This window comes from Astatotilapia calliptera, chromosome 5, assembly GCF_964374335.1.
Source record: "Astatotilapia calliptera chromosome 5, fAstCal68.1, whole genome shotgun sequence".
Classification (NCBI taxonomy): Eukaryota; Metazoa; Chordata; class Actinopteri; order Cichliformes; family Cichlidae; genus Astatotilapia; species Astatotilapia calliptera.
The window spans coordinates 29,022,534-29,043,906 of NC_137426.1; the positions used below are offsets into that span (position 1 = coordinate 29,022,534).

At 40.5% G+C, this 21,373-nt stretch overlaps 2 protein-coding genes and 3 non-coding genes across 6 annotated transcripts in view; all 5 read right to left on the minus strand.

Moving 5' to 3' along the window:
• eogt (EGF domain-specific O-linked N-acetylglucosamine (GlcNAc) transferase) overlaps window positions 1–7,011 on the minus strand; it is a 42,208-nt gene extending 35,197 nt beyond the window's left edge. The window contains exons 1-6 of the mRNA XM_026168681.2: window positions 6,897–7,011; window positions 5,322–5,574; window positions 4,540–4,640; window positions 4,245–4,353; window positions 3,916–4,010; window positions 3,722–3,826 (exon numbers count right to left, since the gene is read on the minus strand). Coding sequence (XP_026024466.1) covers window positions 3,722–3,826; window positions 3,916–4,010; window positions 4,245–4,353; window positions 4,540–4,640; window positions 5,322–5,525 — 614 coding nt within the window. The 5' untranslated portion in view covers window positions 5,526–5,574; window positions 6,897–7,011. The remainder of the gene's footprint in view (window positions 1–3,721; window positions 3,827–3,915; window positions 4,011–4,244; window positions 4,354–4,539; window positions 4,641–5,321; window positions 5,575–6,896) is intronic.
• trnar-acg (transfer RNA arginine (anticodon ACG)) lies at window positions 336–408 on the minus strand. The gene has a single exon. It is a non-coding gene; the product is annotated as a tRNA-Arg (tRNA).
• Window positions 518–590, minus strand: trnar-acg (transfer RNA arginine (anticodon ACG)). The gene has a single exon. It is a non-coding gene; the product is annotated as a tRNA-Arg (tRNA).
• Window positions 7,012–7,287: 276 nt separating the features above from the next.
• On the minus strand, window positions 7,288–19,534 carry tmf1 (TATA element modulatory factor 1). Of its 2 annotated transcripts, none has more exons than XM_026168683.2 (17): window positions 18,912–19,534; window positions 17,423–18,789; window positions 16,627–16,730; window positions 16,152–16,278; window positions 15,870–15,975; window positions 15,255–15,397; window positions 12,590–12,756; window positions 11,195–11,351; window positions 10,977–11,069; window positions 10,640–10,796; window positions 10,330–10,522; window positions 9,180–9,249; window positions 8,999–9,091; window positions 8,781–8,900; window positions 8,485–8,643; window positions 8,243–8,368; window positions 7,288–8,102 (listed from the first exon to the last, which is right to left on the minus strand). In XM_026168683.2, exons 1-17 carry the CDS (start codon window positions 19,045–19,047, stop codon window positions 7,962–7,964), a joined length of 3,459 nt encoding a protein of 1,152 aa, XP_026024468.2. In that variant the 5' UTR covers window positions 19,048–19,534; the 3' UTR covers window positions 7,288–7,961. The 2 variants fall into 2 exon arrangements, with proteins under 2 accessions (XP_026024468.2, XP_026024467.2); XM_026168682.2 differs by having other exon boundaries at window positions 17,423–18,792; window positions 18,912–19,185.
• On the minus strand, window positions 9,474–9,546 carry trnar-acg (transfer RNA arginine (anticodon ACG)). The gene has a single exon. It is a non-coding gene; the product is annotated as a tRNA-Arg (tRNA).
• Window positions 19,535–21,373: the final 1,839 nt, after the last annotated feature.

The window sequence follows — 21,373 nt, forward strand, 5'->3', positions numbered from 1 at the left end:
GTTTGACTCTCATCATCCACAACCTAGCACGACCTAGATGTCATCAGGACGCTATAAGACAGAGGGAACACCATGAGATTGGCTGCTGTGAGTAAATGTGATCATTCTAGCTGGATATTTGTTAAACCTAGGAAGGTACCCAAAGAACGCTACGGGGGAACTGAGCGAGACGAAGGACAAGCTCTGGCTGAAGGAAAACCTTTGGTGATCCCTTATGGTTTTAGGAGTATCAGAGGAGCTCAGATGCACTGTCTGAAAACGCTGTGCCTCGGTGGTTTTCACCCTCCGAAACTGACAGCATTGCTCCCAATATGCACAAAAGCAAGCAGACACTTCGAGCCAGCCAGGAGTCGAACCTAGAATCTTCTGATCCGTAGTCAGATGCGTTATCCATTGCGCCACTGGCCCCCCGCCAAGAAAATCAAGAGGTCAGGTGAGGTCAAAGTTTGTTCTCTGACCAAATTTGTACAATATTTAAGAGCGTATCCATTCCAACACGAAAAAAAAGCACGCACTGCGAACCAGCCAGGAGTCGAACCTAGAATCTTCTGATCCGTAGTCAGACGCGTTATCCATTGCGCCACTGGCCCACCTACAACGATCCCTGAAAGGGCAGGTGAGGTCAGGTCACACTTCGATCGCCTGCAGAATTCAAAGATAATCCTTCAAAATATTCCAGAAAGCAAAATCTCTTGATGCAGGCTCAAAACATCCAGGTAAGAAAAATCCCACAATGTTGATTCTGTTTATACTGTTTCCAGTTTCCAGGTGAGCACAATCAACCTTGTCGGATTTCCTTACGCGGTTGGTTGAACATCCATCCAGACATTTTGCCTCCCTTTGGCAAGGACTGCCTGAAGCTGCTACGTGAGTATAAGCAGGTGGCATGTAAGATGGCAGACTACAGGAACCGCTTGAGATTTAGCCTCAGACCTAAACAGGCTGGGATTACTCCTAAAAGTCTGCAAATGACATCATCTGTTTAAGGCCTCCAAGCTACTAAAATCTTCCCAAAGCCACAGAATCAGATGCTAAACGAACTGGTGAGAAACATTGATTTACCTACCATGTTTTAAAACCAAAAGAGGAGCTGGGCCCAAAAAGACTTGCAACTCTTCTAGATGACAAAAAGCTTCAAAGGTGATTGAATTCACTGAGAAGTGAATTCAGTCATACTTTTCATGCTGTCTAACACTGCATAAATAGCCTAAGACCAGGGAGTAGAGGCAGGCTCAACTACTTACTGTGCACAAGACACATTGGCATGCGACAGAGCGGGTCCTCCAAGGCCAGTTAAAGAGACAAACACCAAGGATGTGGACAAGTGAGCAAAGATTTTGTCTGGAAGCTACAGCAAGTCTCTGTTGTTTGCCTAAGTTGTATAAACAGGAGGTAATTTAAAGACCCATTGTCTGCACGATCAACTGTGCTACATACAATATCGAAAGGCTTTTGGCTTCGGTCCTCAAGCCGTCGGTAGGCAGCTGGAAACGCCATCCTCAGAACGCTATGGATTTCATGAAGAAGGTCAGCCATATCGTTATGTAGGCAGAGGACACTACGGTCACTTACAATGGTAGAACTCTCTTCCGTTGTCTTACAGCTACCGAAGAAGTGGTGCTAGTTCACAAGAGCTTACAGGATGACCCCACCCTCACCAACAGGACCACCCTCAACACCAACAAAGTGTGAGTGTGTGGGTGCACCATGAATTCCCCAGTTTAACCCATTGTGGCTAACTCTTATAAGCAGGAAGTGGGAAACAAAGACTGCTAAGTCATCCTGTCCTCGAACACCACTGGTTCAAATATGTGGATGACGCCTGGGTGAAAGTCAAATTTCGGGATGTAAAACCAATCACAGATGACATTAAGGTGGTGCAAAAACACATCAAGTTCACCAGGAAGGATATGAAAAATGACACGCTAGCTTTCTTAGACTGGGAAATTGCCATCAGTAATAGGGGACATTTGAAAGTCATTGCGTAGTGTAAGCCAACGCATACAGTACTTAAGGTTTGACTCTCATCATCCACAACCTAGCACGACCTAGATGTCATCAGGACGCTATAAGACAGAGGGAACACCATGAGATTGGCTGCTGTGAGTAAATGTGATCATTCTAGCTGGATATTTGTTAAACCTAGGAAGGTACCCAAAGAACGCTACGGGGGAACTGAGCGAGACGAAGGACAAGCTCTGGCTGAAGGAAAACCTTTGGTGATCCCTTATGGTTTTAGGAGTATCAGAGGAGCTCAGATGCACTGTCTGAAAATGCTGTGCCTCGGTGGTTTTCACCCTCCGAAACTGACAACATTGCTCCCAACATGGGCAAAAGCAAGCAGACACTTCGAGCTAGCCAGGAGTCGAACCTAGAATTTTCTGATCCATAGTCAGACGCGTTATCCATTGCGCCACTGGCCCCCCGCCAAGAAAATCAAAAGGTCAGGTGAGGTCAAAGTTTGTTCTCTGACCAAATTTGTACAATGTTTAAGAGCGTATACATTCCACACCGGTTCTGACTTAAACGGTAGTAACCAGACCGAAAAGCAGCGCACATTTCGGTGCTTTATTTCGGTGCTTTTTTTCCCTGAGCTGTGATACACTTCTAGCCAATCATTTTACGTTTCCGAGGATAGTAGGCGGGTCCAGGTACGTACGTTCTTTTAGAGCAGAGCTACAGATTAAAAATGCCCAAGGTGAAGCGGTCAAAAGTCTGGCTGTACTTCACAGCAAAAGATGCAAACTCAGCAGCCTGCAACAAGTGCTTTAAGCTGATACTGTGATACTGTCAAAGGAGGTAACACCTCAAATCCGGTGAAACACCTGGCGACGCATAGCGGGCTTTTTTTTAAAAGCCAAGAAATGCGCCGTATTTGATAGCTTGCTGCGAGACCTCACACCGAGCGCATCTACTGCGGGTGGGTTGCCTGTTATCGGACCCGGAGTTAGCAACATCCCCAAAAACCCGAAGAATAGAGTCCTGGCCCCTAGCCCTGCCAGTGTAGCAGAAATGATGACGGATGATGATGGCAGCAGCAGCCGTTCTTCTCTGCGTGAGTAGCTTAATGTTGTTCGTGTGTAATTTACGTTGAGTAGGCTAACCACGTTATTACATTAATGCACGTAAGGTGAACTAGCAAACATCATCATAGCTACATGTGGCTGTCTTCTTGTTTGATGGCAGATACTCCCTTCACCCTGGCCAAAAAGGCTAAAATGACCAAAGAAAAAGAGGGAAACGGTTAAACATGAGAGGTTTTTGGATAAAGTTTGTGTTTTTTCCATTGTTTAAGCACTGCTTCCAGCCAAGAGTGATACCATATATGCCCCATAGCTGCAGAAAAGGCTAACATTGTTATCTTTTTACAAAAAACCAGCTGAACATGAGAGGTTTTTGGACCAATTTTGTGTTCTCCATTCTTTAAGCACCGGTTTGAGCACCGTTTGAGCACCGGCACCGTTTCAAAAGTACCGATTTGGCACCGGTATCGGATAAAACCTAAACGATACCCATCCCTATTTGTGGATGTGTTTCAGTATTTGACATTGTCTTTTATATTTGTAAATCAAGGAAATCAGTGGGACAAACATCCAGCTTTCTTTTGTTAACAGTGGCTCCGGAAGATTATTAACACAAGCTCAAGATTTCAACAGAAGCCATTCATTGTAGTTTGATTGCTAAGTGTAGGATTCATGTGAATGTATCTGTCCTGCCTCACCAAGACTGCAAGGGGCTTTTGTGGTCGCCCTCTCCAACAAGTGCTTCCTTGATGAGTTTGCAGTGTCCACCAATCTCTCCTGTCTGAATGAAGTCCTCTTTGTACCTGCAGCATAAACACAGTTGACTTTCAAAGCATACTCATTGATGTTTAAAAAAATAAAAATAAAAACTGTATTTTCAAATTGCACTGACCTCTCATGACTTCTGCGTGGCTTTCGTAAGTCCAGGTAAAGATTTGTAGCCTTGCAGAATCTAATGTGACTACAACACTTTAATGAGGAGTCCCCCTTGAAATGCAAATTCATAAATATTTAGTATTCAGGTGACCAGCAAAATGTGGACCTTAAAGGCCATGAGAGTGGCCTCTTTACTAGGTTCTCTCTATACCACTGCTTTTGAACTTGAAATTATTTTAGGCTCATTGTCTGTGGACTCCTGTTGAATACTGCGTCTATTTCTACCTGTTGTTTCTTCCTGTTGACTCAAAGGCGTGTGGGAACTAAGGAAATGAGCAGACTTACTGGCCGGGTAGCCTTGCAGAGTGTTTTGAGCTCAGAGAGGCGCTCTTTGACGTAGCCGAAATCAGCCTGCTTCCAGAAAAGTTCCTGGGCGGCATCCAGTGAACGGGCCCTGACAGATTCAGACAAATCACCAAAAGCACAACCATTACACCATCGATGACGCACACTTTGCATGAAACCACTTATACTGTGGAAAATTACATACACTGCAACTCAGTAAATCCAAAATTTCTTAATTTAAAAATCACAACAATAATTTTGGTAATTTCACTGAATATGATGTGAGGGACAGTACCATCCAGAGTCAGCTTTGGTGCACATAGGATAGCTGAAGCGTTTCTCTGGATCACAGTTCTTCTCATAACCCCAACAAAAAGACAGATCCTGGAGTGCATCCTGTTGTCAAAATACAAATTAATATAAGCAGTGTTGTGTGTGTATGTAGGAGAGAGAGGGTGTGAGAGAGAAAGAAATAAAGAAAAGTTACATTAAATCTTATCTTTCTTTTAGAAAATCCATTAGAAACAGAATGTAATATGCAATGTGAAAGACACAGCAGTGGTGATGGATTATCTGCTAATCCATTTACCTAACTAACCTAACTAAGCTGATGCAAAGTCTGTCTAGAAGCAATGGCCCCAGGCACTTAGTTGTGTAGTTATTTTGAATTAACAGAATTAACTTTATTCACTTAAGTCTTACAAAAACCACGTGGAAAGTTTGCAGTTTCACCAAAATACGATTTTAACAAGCTTTTAATTCAGCTGCTTCTATTTAGAGGAGTCTCTCTCTTGTAAAGAAGCACAGACAAAGCAAAATAAACTGTTAAGTTTCTTCTTTCTGAGTTCAGGAAAACAATATCCATTAAACCAATGCACAGAAATCCTGTATTTCAAAATTACTACTGTGTGGATCACAAGGAAATAGCTCGCATGATGCCTATACTCACAGGCAAAATAATTAATTAACCATTTTCATGTGAGTCATAAGTTAACAAGGTTACCTGTTATATTTTTTACCGTATTCTGAAAGTAAAGTAAAGAACAAACATTAACTCCAACCAAGTTCATATCTTACTTTAAAAGGGCAGAGCGGGTCCAGGCGGCATCGCTTGGCGACCCTCTTGTTGTTGTTCAGGAAATAGGGTACGTGCTCTGGTGGCAGGGAGATCGTGCTGTAGTTGAGAGTTGGTGTTGGTGGTTTGTGGTGTGGGTTTTCAGGCGTCTCAGTGATTACCACAAAGGGTGAAAAAACTATGCTCAGTGCTACCAGGAGCAGCATAGTCAGAATTACACAGACATGCGAAATAGATGCTTCCCTTCACCGCACACTGTGAAAAGGCAAGAGGCAGAGAAACAGACTCAGACTTGCAATGGGTAAAACTTAACACTGGAGTATACAAGCATGTGGGTACAAGCAAGTGCATGGGAGTGTAGCTCTGGGCAGATCTAAGCTTCACAAAAGGAAACGTTTTTTGTTTTTTTGTTTTTGTTAGTGTTAGTGACCTTTCTCCGTTAGTAAGCACAACTGAGGCTGCAGGGCCAAATGAGAAATATTCACTGGTAATAATGTGACCTAATATGCAGGTAGCCAGTGCAGTACCTGGTATTTACACAACAGCCAAATTTGCATGATCAATGCTATTTTGTCAAAAGTATGCATGTTCTTGCACAGCCTGGAGCCTTCGTCCCAATACCATTGACTGATGATTGAATAGTACAGTGTGACCTTTCTTAAAGCAGATACCACATTGTGCTGTATAACAAATGGCTCCCACACAGTTTCACATTCAAATGAAGGGAAGGAAACGAGGAAACTGCCTTATGCTGCACATTTGGTAACAATAGGTGGTGAAGGTTAACGTTATCGGTCATTAATTGCATATTCTCCTGGTGGTAACGTTGACACAGTTAGGTAAAGCTTAAATGTGTGTGACGTTAAGGCGGTGGTACTGATGTAACTGGAGACATGAAATTAAGAGCGCTACATCAAAGCACCGGCTAAGCATATATTGATCAAACTCAGTAATACCTGTGGAACACAAGTAAGCCTAAAACACGTCACCGACGAATTGTATCTATTTTTTACGATTATGGTTAGGTATATTTTAAATCTTTAAAAGGAGTAGTTTTAAAAAAGCCCTTGAGAAATCTGGCTTCATTTCCTCGAGTTTCTGACGTGCAGGAGCTCTCCGAGCGCATGAAAACTTCGTTTTTAGAGCGTTTAATTAATTCTTAAGTTTTAGCTAGCTTCCGGTCAATTAGCAAGTTAACTAAACTTTACCTCTACGTCGCGACCGTCAATAGTGACCTAACAGGCACGTGAGATGAGATTGAGGAGTTGTTGTGATTATAACGCATTACTTAAACGTTTCTTCGTCTGTGGATAAAAAAAAAAAAGGAAAATACGAACTGAGGCTGACCGGTAACTGAAGTATACTATGCAGAGGCTAACATCTAGCCTTTAAGTTCTTGACAAAGACAAGGAGCCCCCTTAACGTTAATTTTAAGATAGACTAAAGAGGCAGTACAAGAAAAGGAGCAAGAAAAATGTTTTTACATTTCCGAGAAACAAAACCTTTAAAAGAAACGAGACCCTTATCAGTGGTTGCCTATAAAAGATTGCTATAAGTTTATATGAGAGACAGTTTACCTGAATGCAGTCTGCTTTCCCCAGATTGAAGCGATGCAGTGACCGGCGGTCGCCATAACACCGGAAACCTTACACCGGCATGTAATACGAACATTCGGCCATAGGGTGGCGCTGTCCACCGCAGTTTTCTGATAGTAAACGGCACTATAACGCTCTCCACACTCCACGTTATTACAAAATACATCATTCAGTTTAATAATAAAACACAAATATTCAGTGCAAACTTGTTAATGTGCTTTGTCTCTTACAGAATATTATTCAAATGTAACTAAGGCCACTCAGTTTCAGAATATCATCTCACATTCTAGGTGTTACAATATGGCATTAGTCATTTGTATCAGTCATTTTTTTAAGTTTTAGTCTTGCCAAAAAGTGAAAGAGACACATAGAATTGTTCAGAACAGATTTATTGTTGTGTTGCACTGAGATGTAGTGTTTTATTTGAATGCAATGAAAATTCGATCTTCTGTGTGATTTAACAATAAAGAACCAACTTACTTTTTACTAACCTAATAAATGTATATTAATTTACATATGTATAAAGTTTGAAATCCAATCTTCAGGATTTCACTCAAAGACTACTCAGGCCTACACCACACTTTGTGATCTGTAAGGTGTTAAGAACAATACATAAATTTCTCTGTACAATACATTTTATATATATCTTAAACCTTTCTGATTATAAAGAAATGTTGGATGAATTCATATAGTGAAAAAACCTTCACCAGCTCATACAATTTAAACTATACAATACTATGTTAAAGGTTCAATCACAAGAAATTTTGAAAGCAAACTCCCAAAGATTCCAGATGGACGAGTCAAGTCAACGTCGACAATTCTTCACATACTGATTCTGTATTCATTGTATGCTTTGCACAATTCCAATATTGACACTTAAATAAAGCATATGATAATCAATTAAAACAAAATAACAAATATGAATGAATTTCCTTCTTACACAGTGATTCAACTTAAAAGTTCTACCTCATTGTTTCTTGTGAATGCATTTATTGTTGATATTGTCAGCTGATTCGTGCCCCAAAATAACACGTAAAGGAAACTGGTTTATTTCTGGTTCTTCAGCAATTCATCGATTTGGGTTTTGTACATATTCTTTACATCTTCAAGGTCCAGTCTCAGCTCCTCTGCTTCTTCAGCCTTTTCTCCATACATCTGCAGAATGGTGTTATGCCTCTGCTCCAGATCCTGAAATGCACAGCCACAATAATCAGAAGACACTCTGCAAATAAGCCCTCTCAAGAGGAAATATGATTCAATTCAAGTTTTGACATCTGGCAGCATGGAAAATGTATAACATTAATTCCCTGCGCTGTACAGCCTTGTACCTTCAGCTGAACTTTCAACTTGGGGATCTCTGTCACCTTCTCCTCCATCTCATCGTTTTGATTTGTGAGTCGAACCAGCTCCTGTGCCATCACAGATCGTCTCCTCTCCAGATTAGCGATCTCAAGCTAAAAAGGGGAGAAAAAGAAAAGGACAAAAAGGTGAGGTGCAGTACAAATAACTGCGTGCATTTGCTGATAGCAGAAGCAACAGCCTAATCACTAAAATTTTAATTCGACATTACCTGCAGCTGTGCTATCTCTCCTTCTCTCAGTTTGAGTTGAGACTGGAGGTTTTCTATGATGCTGGAGCCTCCAGACAGTCTGGCCGCCTCATACAGGTTGGTCCCACTCATCGACATGGACATAGTCATAGTGCCCAGTGAATGGTCTAAAGAGTCATCCTGCAGATGGATTAAGAAGAAGGAGAAAAATAATGTACAAAAGGACATCACAGCATTTAAAAACTCATCTTCAGTTTACAGAGCTTAACCTTTTTTATCATATTCCTAACTACCTCTATGAGAAAAGTAGAATGCACCTGTGAAAGAACAGAAGTGTGCAGCCCATTGTCTGCCCCACTCATCGAGCTGGAGCGAGACAAGGAGGGTGTAGATGATGCTAGGGCCTCTCCAACTGATTGTGTCGTGGCTTTTCGCTCCTGATAGGACACAATTGAAATAATGAAGTCATGACTGAATGAAGTCAAAACAGAAAAGAAAAGGAAAAAAAAACAACACATAAGAGATTCTCTCAAACCTTTTCCTTGAGTGCTTCCTGTGCCAAATAGCATTTCTTCTTTTCTTGCTCTACCTTCATCTTCTCCATCTCTAACTGATTAGTCAGCAGTAACTGGTAGAAGGAGCAAAAAAAAAGATGCCCATGAGAAATCATTTTCATACAGGACAACATCATAAGTAGAAAATAGCTTTTTTGGTACCTTTTCTTTCTTTGTTTCCTCTAACGTTCGATTGTGTTCTCCTTGCAGGTTTTCCAATTCAACACGATCCCTACATTGATAAAATGAGCAAGAAGTCACCAAAAAAAATTAAACAGCAATAAAAACAGTGCAATACATCTGTGAAATGCTACAAATGAAAGCCTAACTGTGTGATATAAAGGATTACTTTTCTACTTTTCTACATGGTTCCTCAGGGAGAAAAAAAAAAGGTTTATATCTAATGTATTTATATTTCCAACAACTTGTTTTTTGTTAAAAGACCAAAAACAGTGACGAGCCAGCCAGGAGTCGAACCTAGAATCTTCTGATCCGTAGTCAGACGCGTTATCCATTGCGCCACTGGCCCCACCACACCCTCTGCTTTCCTCATCAAAGAAAACAGTCTGCCACTGAAACCACGTGCTGACACATGAGTGGGTGTTGAGGGGCCTCAGCTTCATAGTCACAAATGGCTTTGTTGAAAAACAAAAGCACTCCAGGAAGGATTAGCATTACAAGCGAGACTACTGTGACTCAGTTTTCCTGTCTCACTGAGAAAAACCCGAGCTACTCATTTCTTTTCACATACATATGAAAGAACAAAACCAAACTGCAATCTACAAACAAAGCCTAGCAGAGACTGTAAGATGTTTTTCACCATTAATCTTGACACAGAATATTTTTCTATTGGCACAACATAAAACCACAACCAAAGAGATTTCATTTCATTCAGAGCAACTAATGCAATAAATGCAGCATTTCATTGTGCTGCTCAAACTCTTTGTGTTGTTAACTGATGTTTCAAAGCAGGTTTTTGGAACCAATAAGAAAAACCACAGCGAAAAAAGACAAATGAAATTCAAAGTCAGGCTCTAAGTTCTACACAAAGCCTCTCTGACAACGTGGAGAACAATCCCATTTTTGACAGTCACACTAACACTTTTTTTTGTGCAAAGCAAAGAAAAGCCACCAACAACCAAACGGCAAAAATTGATAATTATCAAACAAACTAACCACACATATGTTTACTTTAACTCCACATATAAGCCACATACAGTAAACGCGGTATACATGATGATGGGGATGATCTACATGAGCACTTAACCCTGTAGACTCCAGTTTGTTTGGTTGGTTTTTTTAAATTTATTACCTGCTGCTCTCATCTTCCAATTTCTCCCTCTTGTTTTTCTCAGCATCCAGCTGTGCCAGAAGCCTGGCTTTCTCCTGCTGAAGCAAGGAATTCTGGGATTCCAGAGAGGCTAACTGGGACTTAATGGACAACAGTTCTTCTGTTGCTGATCGCTCTTTCTCCACAGCAATGGCTAGCTGCGCCTGGGCATCCGCTGTTTAGAGGGGGTGCAAAAACAAATCAAGCTTTTATTCCCCACTTTCTACGATACTGTAATTTGCTGTTTGTTTTACACAGACATGGTGTAAAAGCTTAAATCCCTAAGTCTCACCAAGCCTGTCAGAGATATTCTTCTCAAGTTTTTCCCACGAGGCCGTTTGACCACCCAGTGAGGCCTGTAGGTTTTCAATTTGTCGCAGTAAAGGTCGCGTGGTAGAGGTAACGCTCTGGCTGAGCTCCTGGTTCCTAGTTTCTGCATCCTGAAGTCTCTGACAGAAGACAAGAAATGATGGCATGCATTAAAAAAAGAATTCTGTTGCTATATTTAAAAAAAGATGAGCTCTTTACTGTCATTGTACATGTACCACGAAATTGTTGTAAAATTATTTTCTTCTATCAAAATGTATTTTTCGTCTATTGAGATAATTTAGTTGGAAATAGTATGCTACCTGTTGAAGTTCACTGATCTCCTCTCTCAAATAATCTTCTTTCCTGGCCTGCTGTTGCTCTGCTCTCTGCAGTGCCAGCCTCAGGTCAGCCACCTGTACACAGCATTAGACAACAATATAATGTTGAGTTAACTATTTTTTTTTTAAATTGCACCAGTATCTTATAGTTGATGTTTATCACATGTGTTTTATATATTTAGTGTGTGGCCCAGTGTTACCTGGTTTGCTAGAGCTTCCTGTTGTATCTTGGCCTCCTCCTGAGCCTTCTCCAGAGCCAGACTCAGCTGTTCTCTGGCCTGAGTCTCCCTGCTCAGAGCCACCTCTTCAGCCTCACTGGCTCTGCTGGCATTTACCTTGTGTAGTTCTGCTAGCTCCCTAACAGAGATATTGAAGAAGACCATCATCACTGTGACTTTCCATAAATATTACAATCAGCACATGTATCTATGTATATTTATTTAGAGTGGTCCCGGCTCTAAGGTAATATAATAATGAGATGCCTTCGGCTACGTTCACACTGCAGGTGAAAGCGCATCGAATCCGATTTCTTTGACCCTATGCGACCCATATCCGATCATGGTATGACAGTGTGAACGGCACAAATCCGATATTTTCAAATCAGAGCTGGGTCACTTTCGTATGTGGTACTGAATCCGATACATATCCGATGTTTTAGAAAGCGACTGCTGTGTGAACGGTCATGTCACATTAAATCTGTCTTTTGCGTCACTGACACAAGACAGACGCCAATTATCAGCTCCGGAGAAGACATTGCAAACGCTTCCTGGCCATCAAGCGTAGATGTTAGTGAAACTGTTCGGAAGACAACGTTGGAGAAACGTGAGCATGTTATTTGTACTGTATAATCTGCAGATTCTGACAGAAATCTGCAGCTATCCTTTGAAGCACCGCTCCTCTAAAACAGCAATAAGGATAATTATTAGGTTATCTACATTATTATGTAAATAAAATAACTTAAAACAAAAATTGGGAAACGTAAAGTCCGAAGTCTTTATATTAAGGGCCATCAGTCAAACAATACTATTTGGTCTGGGTATAAACAGAGCGCGTTGTGTGTGACGTCTTCTTTTGAGCATTCGGGCCGCTTTGACCGTTCACACTAGAGAGCGTTTGCTGTCACATTTTATTTGTATTGTGAACAAGCAGACAAAAAATCGGATTTGATCAAAAAATCGGAATTGAGCATTAACACCTGCAGTGTGAACGTAGCCTTAGTGTACATGGAACGAGCATGGCCATGAATTGTCACTTTAAATGAAAGGCATGTGGAAAAACAACCACATGGCTTGTTCTGTTTTAAAATACATATCAAAGTTCAACTCGTGGTTGTAAAACATTTAATCAGCCTGACTCACACAAATTAGTTTTTGGCTTTTGGCCAAAATTTGTGTCTTCACAGTGTAAATATGGCAATGAGGAAATAGTATCAAGGGAAACATAGGGAGAGAAAAAACTTTGCAAAAAGAAAACAACATGGATGAGTGCACTCTAATAGCTCTGGTTAACATATGAATGTCTTTACGAATACAGTGACCATTTAGGATCTGCAAAGAATTTGTCATGTTGCAAGCTTATGAGGTTAGTTTGCTTACTTATAAGAGTTGTCCAGAGCAGCCTCGAGGCTCCTGTTTTTCTCCTGCAGCTCCTCAGTGTCTGACTGCAGCCTGCTCAGTTCCTTCTCCTGGCGCTCCACCACACCATTCAGCTTCTTGATGTTCTCTCTGTGCTGTTTCTCCACCTCCTCCTTTCCATCTAGAACCTGCACATAACAGGAAACCATGATCATTTTATAGTTGAAGTAAATATCAATAATTGTCTACACTGGATGGGCAAATGAGATACAAATGTGTTTGAGAAAAAAAAACAACTGAGAAAAAGTGACTTTATCATGTTACATTTACCAGTAATAAATGACTAGTAAATGCCATGATTTACAACATTGTTTTCTTTAGATCTCCTGCAAGAAAACAAAGTATAAGACTTTGGCTTGACATACCATACGTTACACGTGACCATGTTGAAGCCATAATCCACACTACCATAACAAACTGAGAAAACTAGTATGAGCAGCATTGTTTAACAGTGTAAGCAAATGTAACAGTGTTCTTAAGGTGTGCATTTACTCATCATTTTGGAAAGTGACATTTTTATTTTCCACAGTCTCAAGAGTATGATTCAAGGGGCTTTTTCATTTAAAACAGGGCAGAGGAGGCTGTTGAGAGCTTGAAAGCATTTTGGAATTACTTTCATTTTTAAAACAAGCCCCATCTAGTACCATTACTGAAAGGACATGCCAAAACATGCAATAAAAGTAAACCCCTCTTGTAATAAAACCAAATGAATCCCCATAAAATGAGAGCTGAAGAATAAAAACGCTCCCAATCAGCACAATTACGAGCAAGTTCAGCTTAATTATAAACTAATTAACAGGTACCTTTTGATTCTTCCAACATAAGATTTAACCACTAAACACTGAAAACAAAGAATTAATAATATTAATATTATGTTTTTAATTAAAAATTATGATAACATTTTCTTAAAAATTATTGTAAATTAAATTAAATTGCATATATAAACCCCCAAATCACAACAGTAACCTCAAGGCACTTTACATTGTAAGGTAAATACTAGAGATGGCACGATACCACTTTTTTATGTCCGATACCGATATCACAAATTTGGATATCTGCCGATACTGATATGAATCCGATATAGTGTTTTTTAATCAATAAAACGTTTTTTTAATATCTTGCAGCTTTTTGTATAAGTTCATACTCAAGTTACAAAAACAAACACTAAAGCTATTCTGATATACCTGTATGTAAAAAATACACTGCACCCAAAATATTTCATAGTTCAGCAAAACTGATCAATCTAATAACCTTAAACCTACTCCATCCTTCCTATTCTGGTATTTTAAAGAGTACTTAGCAGAAGTATTAAGCAACCTAACTAATAGGGTTGCAAACTCCCAGCAAAAAAAAAAAATAGGGAAACACCCTCCACCTCGTGATGCTTAATCGACGTAATCAACTTTAATTTGATGCAGTGTGAAGAAAAAAATGCACAGAAATAAAAACATTTTCTACAATAATTAAATAGATTCAACATCTTTCTTCAACAGAACTGCAGACTGCACAGATGGTATCTTCCCAAAGGAAAAAGTAGTATAGCTTACTAGGGTATATTAGACTTAATAGTTACTATATACAGTAATGGACTTCTATATATTCTACATCAGATTAAAACTTTGGGTGTAAGATTCGGATAATTATTTATTAAAAGCTCAACATTTTAAATGAGAATAAGAAAGAAAAGTATGTCTTTGTGCCCCCTTTTCCCTGTTAATGCCCTATCGGCCCCCCTGGCTAAACTTTGCTAGATCGGCTCCTGCACAGTTACCAGTCGTCAGCTACGTAGAAAAAGATCCTGGTGTAGAAAGTAATAATAAATAAATTCTAACAACAGATTATCAAGCTGAAACGTGCTGCTGTTGTTCAGCTGCTGGTTTCCTCTTTCTGGCGCGAAGTGGGCCAAAAACAAAGAAGAGAGACGGACTCGCGACAGAAAAGCCGATCAGCTGATCATTGATCAGTTTCATGATTGAAGTAGCAGCAGGAGAGGGAGGAAGAGAGAAGAGGCAGTTGGTCCATATGTTGTTAAGCTTAACGCGGGAATGCTTTACAAACATTCAGAGATGAACTTACACATTTGCTTTACTTCTCTCTGGGATCACTTCCTCGGAGATGAAATGACGGTTTGGCTACAAATACACACAGCAGCACTATCACGTGACGCACACTGCTCCGACGTGCTACCGTTATGAGCCAAGTTACGCTGTGTCGCAAGTTTTGTGAGGTGCTTTTTTGATATTTAATGGATCAGTTTACATTTTTTATTTCTCTCCGATATCTGATCCAATAATTTAGGTCAGTATCGGACCGATACCGATACGTAATATCGGATCGGTCCATCTCTAGTAAAATACCCTAAAATAATAGCGACTATCAGATGAACCCTATATGAACACGCACTTGGCGACAGTGAAAAGAAAAAACTCCCTCTTAACAGGAAGAACTGGAAGCCGTGATCGGTTAAAGGTGAGGGAAGGAAGAGAGAACAAAATAAGTTGATCCAGGAAAATGAAATTAAACACAAAAACTCAAACTAAACTGCCTTAAAACTAAAATGCTTTAAATAACAGTTGGGTATGAACTTTTATTCAAGTGTAGTATTGAACACATCCCAAATCCCTACCTGCTGGAGCTGTCTCAGCTCTTCCTCTTGATCCTTGATTTTCTTTTGTTGTTTGGTGATCTTTGTGTCACTCTCCTTCTCCTTCACACGCAGTTTCTTGATGATGTTGCTGTGCTGTAGCTGCTGTTTGGACAGCTTTTCACCTAAAAGTGAGAAAAATAAAAACCTACTCAGACACTTTAACAAAGCCGATATGTGATGCTAAGTGGGGCGATCGTGGCTCAAGAGTTGGGAGTTCGCCTTGTAATCGGAAGGTTGCCGGTCCGAGCCCCGGTTTGGACAGTCTCGGTCATTGTGTCCTTGGGCAAGACACTTCACCCGTTGCCTACTGGTGGTGGTCAGAGGGCCCAGTGGCGCCAGTGTCAGACAGCCTCGCCTCTGTCAGTGCGCCCCAGGGTGGCTGTGGCTAAAATGTGTGTGTGTGAATGGGTGGATGACTGGATATGTAAAGCGCTTTGGGGTCCTTAGGGACTAGTAAAGCGCTAAATAAATACAGACCATTTACCATTTAATCAGTAATAACCTAACAAGTAAGAGCTACTGTCCTACCAAGTGTTGATTATGCCATCTGTTGGTTGCGGTGGAAAAAAAACATGTTCCGTAAACAAGTCTTACCCTCTTCCAGCAGACCTCTGATCTGCTCCTCCTTCTCCTTGATGATCTCCATTGTATCACTGGCGTTTAGTCTTGTGGAAAGCTCCTCTCGCAAACCCTTTATCTCCTACAGCACCAAAAGAATAAAATAAAATCTTTGCCACAAAAATTTTGGACATGTAAAATTTTAATTGTCCATCTAGAAGTAATTGTGGTAGGAGAAATACATGAAAGGTCAGCACCTTTCATTTATTTTGTTAATCATAAGTTAACAAGTCACAGACTAAGAGCTCTTAGCATTACCTTCTTAGCTATGTCTCTCTCTTTGCAGGCCAGCTGAGCCTTCCTTTCTGCCTCTGCTATACGCTGGGTGAACTCTTCCTTCAGGGACTGAACAGTGGAGCTCTCCTCCTTCAGACCTATCACTTCACTGGAGGATGAAAGACCTCATTAGTTTAAAAGCTCATTTTGAAAGACAACCTCAAGACCAAGCCAGCGTTTAAAAATCCATACTAGTAGATTAGTATGACAATTCAGAGTCACTTAATTTTTAAGTAAAGGATTTGAAATTCTTAGCAGACTCTTACAGTACTGTCATGCCAATTTAGAAATCCATTTCATTAAATCAGATTGACTTATTCTCCCCTTGCTTGCTCAGTGTTTGCACAGTGGCATTATGCTGGTGACATTTCATCTCACCTACATATCCGGAAGACCAGCACTCCTGGCAAGACTGTTTACACTTCCTTTGTGAACCAGGTGTCTGCCTCATACTCACTCTTTCAGATTGTCACACTCCTCCTCCAGTGTGGCCTTGTCTTTGCTAACTGCCAGCAGCTGAGACTCTCTCTTCTCAAGGCGCCCTGATAGCTCATCAATAACCTATAACGTGACCACAACATGCTCTGTATTTACAGAAGATTCTAAAAATGTCGCAAAAGAAATCATTTGGTTCTGTTTAACAAGAAGCGAAATTCTTAAAGTTTATCAATAAAGATTCCAATTTGTCAGGTAAATACATATTTATGGATAAAGAGAAACATTACTTAGATTATAAGCACTGTTACTCAATTCACTGAAAATAAATCCATGACTACTTTTAATACAACCAAGTAAACGATTTAGTCCTTTCTTAAGCAAATATTCAACAAAATTGCTGATTAAAAAGAAGCTTTAAAATAATCTTAAACAGAAAAAACAAAGTACCTAAAGTCACACTAAATGCGCTGAAGATCAAGCGCTGTACAGTTCACAAGCTGTCATGATGCTGTGACATGACAATCTAACAAAGCAATTTCTCCCTTTCTTGCATATGGAGGAGAAAAACTATGCTAAAAATGTTTTTTGTAAATTTATTATTTTTAAATGTGACTCATTTGCCACTTCATCAGTTATACATTACTTTTCAGTTACAGATAAAAACCTACCCTTCTTTGAGCAGTAACCATTTTGCAGGTTGTATTCAATGGATTTTAGAAGCAATATGGACTTTTTCCAACTAGATCTGGCAGTATGTGCATTGCATAAACAATCTTTTCAAATGACAGGACCAGATGCAGACAGCATTTGGTTACCTTCTGAAGCTCCAGTATCTGGACAGTTGAGGCACTTTTCATTTCTGCAGTGATTGGTGGAGTGATCTGTTCTTCAGCTGCAGCGGTGGCATCAGACAGTGTGAGATTAGCCTCCTGCTCTGTCAAGTCTTCGGGCTGCTCGCTATTCACAGGTGTCGCACTTCGTCCGCTTTCCTCCATCTCATCCAGCGACTGCTCCCGCATTGTTTCAGTGAATCCCTCCTCGTCATCTTCTTCCTTCTCATCTACCTTTGCTGCCTCTCCACCTTCCTGCTTCTGACATTCAGCTTGTTGCACTGTTAAAGGGGCAGGACCCGCAGTGACGGATGCTAGAGTCCGACTGCCAGGGATTTCGTCATCCGAGTTGACCTCACTGACGCTCCGGCTATCCAGTGACTGCACGCTAAAGGAATCAATACGCTCAAATGCATCTGAGGAGGAACCACAGCTCTCTGTGAGTTTTGGGTAGTCTTCTAGTCTAGGAAAATCTCCACATGTGGAGGCAGTGAGAAGCTGGAAGGAGCCCTGCATTAGGTGAAGGCCAGTCTTTCCTTCACCGGTTTCTTGTCTAGAGCTGGCTGAGCTCTCGCTCAGCACACTCTCATGGTCAAGCACTTCAATGTCACTGGTGGTTGAGGTTCCTGAGGAGAAAGCACTAACTGGAGGAGAGGGTGTATCATTCTGACGATCCTCTGTCTTTGAGTCTTTATGCTCTAGGAGTACTTCCTTAGTGGATACGGGAGGTGACGGATCAGAAGGGGCAGCACTCTTAGGTTGAGGGGAATCTGTGGTATCCTTCTCTGGTTGGTGTTCTATTGAAGTGTGTGACTGCTCTGCTTTTGAGTCAACAGAAACTACTGAGTCAGCATCTGTTTTCACACTGCTTGCTTTACTGTCAGAGTCACAAGGAAGATCACTGGAAGAGGAAACAGGAGAAACTGGCTGCAGGAGGACAGTGTCTGCTGGTGAGGGCTTGATCTCCACCACCTGGATCTCACCAGCTTTCTGACTCTCATGGATCTTATCAGCAGGTCCAGATTGAGGATCCTCAACCACGAATGACATTTGACTCTCCACATCTTTTTGGACAACAGCCTCTTTGATTTGCTTTTCTTTCTCTTGAGGCCGCCTTTGAGACTTAGTAGGGGGTACTGACACAACCTGAGTTTTGGTGACAGCCTGTGAATCTCCAGGTGACAAAAAGGCACTGAAAAAATTTTCGGATTCATCCACAACAGTACGAGTGACGGGAGTAGTGATGGCTTCCGATGAAGGGGGTGGTGTGATGGTCTTTTCCTCGGTGGGTGCTTCCCACTGTGTCAACCCCCAGCCTCCACTTAATGAAAGCTTTCCAGGTAATGTGACATCTGCTGAGAAAGATTATTTATGTCAAGTCTTTCGATAGCTTTAGCTTCTAATTTTACATTTGCATATCATTTACATACATCAACATTAGCTGTTAACACGCTATATTACATTAATTACTTACCGTGGTGGGGCATTACAGTTGTACCATCCCACTGGTCCTCCTCTTTGATGTCCAGAACTCGGTCGATTGACTTCTGAGCTGATGTTAAAGCTTGTTTAGCGAAGCTGGACAGGTGAGATGCGTTGAACCAACTCATTTTGCTTATAAGGCAAGACAGCAAACAAACTCCAAGTTCAGGATTTGTAACACGGATGTTAGAGCGAATTCAGCGTCAGCAGAAGAATACGTTTATTTTTTCCGTTTTTCCATTTTTTATATAGATATATAATCAACGCCGACTGGTTGGGAATAATCTGCACTGTCAAAAAACGGACTGTCCACTCCAAGCTTTGATGACAGCAAGTTACCAAACAGCTAGTTAGCAATGCATACCTTTGGTGTATATGGACAGTACCAATGCACTATAGTTTCGGATCGAAAACTGACAAGCTGGCCCTCAAAATCGCTTTCACGCCAAAGGTCAGTCATGCAGGAATACAGTTATCCCCAGAACTCTGCAACCATCGCAAATTCAGACCATTCTCACGTTTAATCCCAAATTTCACGGCTACTTTCCTTGGTTGTCATCGTTTGTTTTGGTCGCTCACAACTTGTAGCAATGCTAGCATTAGCTTGCTCGCTGCTTCCTTTTCCACGTAGCACAGTGACGTCATTATCCGGTCTGAGCCGTAACCCAGCGAAGAAGCGCGTCCGTGCCCCTCCCCCTCCGTAAATATTAGCACAACAGACAGCTATCAGCCAGTAAACGGTATCATTGGTTATTAAACTGTCTCTTAAATCTATTTTTGTGTTTTATTTATTAACCGAGGATACGAGTAAAATAAGGAGTAAAAGAGAGTTTGACTTTGAAACCATTTTTCATTCGTTTCATCAGTGTTTATTAACCAAAAATGTTTGTTTGATTGATGCAAAGAACTTTCTTAGAAGGAAAACCGAAAATTCAGCTTTAGAGAAAGGACATTGCAATATGGTCTGAAAATAAGAACATGAACAAAATATATATATATTGGGGTTTTTTTGTTGTGATATAACCCTGGCATTCAAAGGCTGTATGTAAATATGTTAAGCTTCTGAAGTTTACCCTGGCTCTTGAGCAATCCTTTTGGGAACCAGATCCACATAGGACGTAGTGCCAACTCCTGCTAAGAATAATCTCATTATAACACATTTAATTGGAAATATCTATATTTAAAAATATGTGAATGTGCTTGAATATGTGAGGAAAAATATTTGGTTATTTAAAGGTGGATTTTGATGTAATTTGTTTGCTAAAACAGTATTTTCTGGTTTGTTGCCTCAGGGATACTATGCAGTTAAATCACCTTTCTTAGGGCAATACTGATAGTGCCTCTAAACTTTGGTATTTGAGACTGCTTGTTTTAGGTTTTAGGTGCTTAACTGCTCTAAAACACCTGATTCTGATCCATTTATCAAGCACCTGCCATGTTTAATACCCAGCTGATCATCTGAACTGTTGGAGCAGAGATTGGGGTCATGGTTTTGAGTTTGGTTAAGTGGTGCAAACCATACATTAATATTAACTAACTTCTAGGAAATGAGCAACAACAGTGTGTATCTATATAACACATTTTCTAGTTGTTTCCACCTCATCCAAAAAAAGAAAATTACAAAGATGTTTAATATCAAGTGTAAATTGGCTTTGCACCACAAATACAGGTGATCTAATTAGAGATGGAACCATATAACAAAACATTAACAGCTTTTGTGTTAACATTTATATATAAACAACATAAAAATGATTAGATTAAAAAAAATGAATAGAACACCTGCTGACCTGTTCCTCTGGTAGATTTTGGATGTGAGGGGGACCTCAGTAAGTAACTGCTGTTGATGGCTTTTTGAGTTGGGTGGAGATGTTGACATTGCAGGAGAGGTTTTCGAAGATTTAGACACCTAGGCTCCACCTGTTTGATAGAAGCAAATCTAGTAGAATTTATACATTTTCTTTGTTTTGTTTCGGTTTATCTGTCATTTTCTTTTTTTTTAATTGAGCAGCTAACACAGCTAACACAGCTAACGCCTAACAGGAAGAAGGTGCATGGTTTTGTTGAGCCTGATCCCTGCAGTTTAGGAAAAGAGATTTACTGTCATGCTACGGGATACATTTGGTTACGTATAGGTTCATAGTCAGACGGAGGACGCTTCAGCATGCCAGAAAAAGAGGACAGGAGAATTTAGATAGTAACAAAACCCCTAACATTAGTGCTTCTCCAATTTTTCCTCTTGATTTTGAAGTATTTCTTTTTTCATCGTATCACTGGAGATGCTACCACACCAAAACATTGACACCAGTGTTATATTCAGACCTGGACAAGTAAAGACATGGCAAATTGTATAATCAGTCAAATGAACAGGTTATAATCCACAATCAAGAAAACGAATCAGAAAGGAGACTCAAAATAGTCAGTCCTCAACTGAATATTTGGTTGATTTTGTAGCAT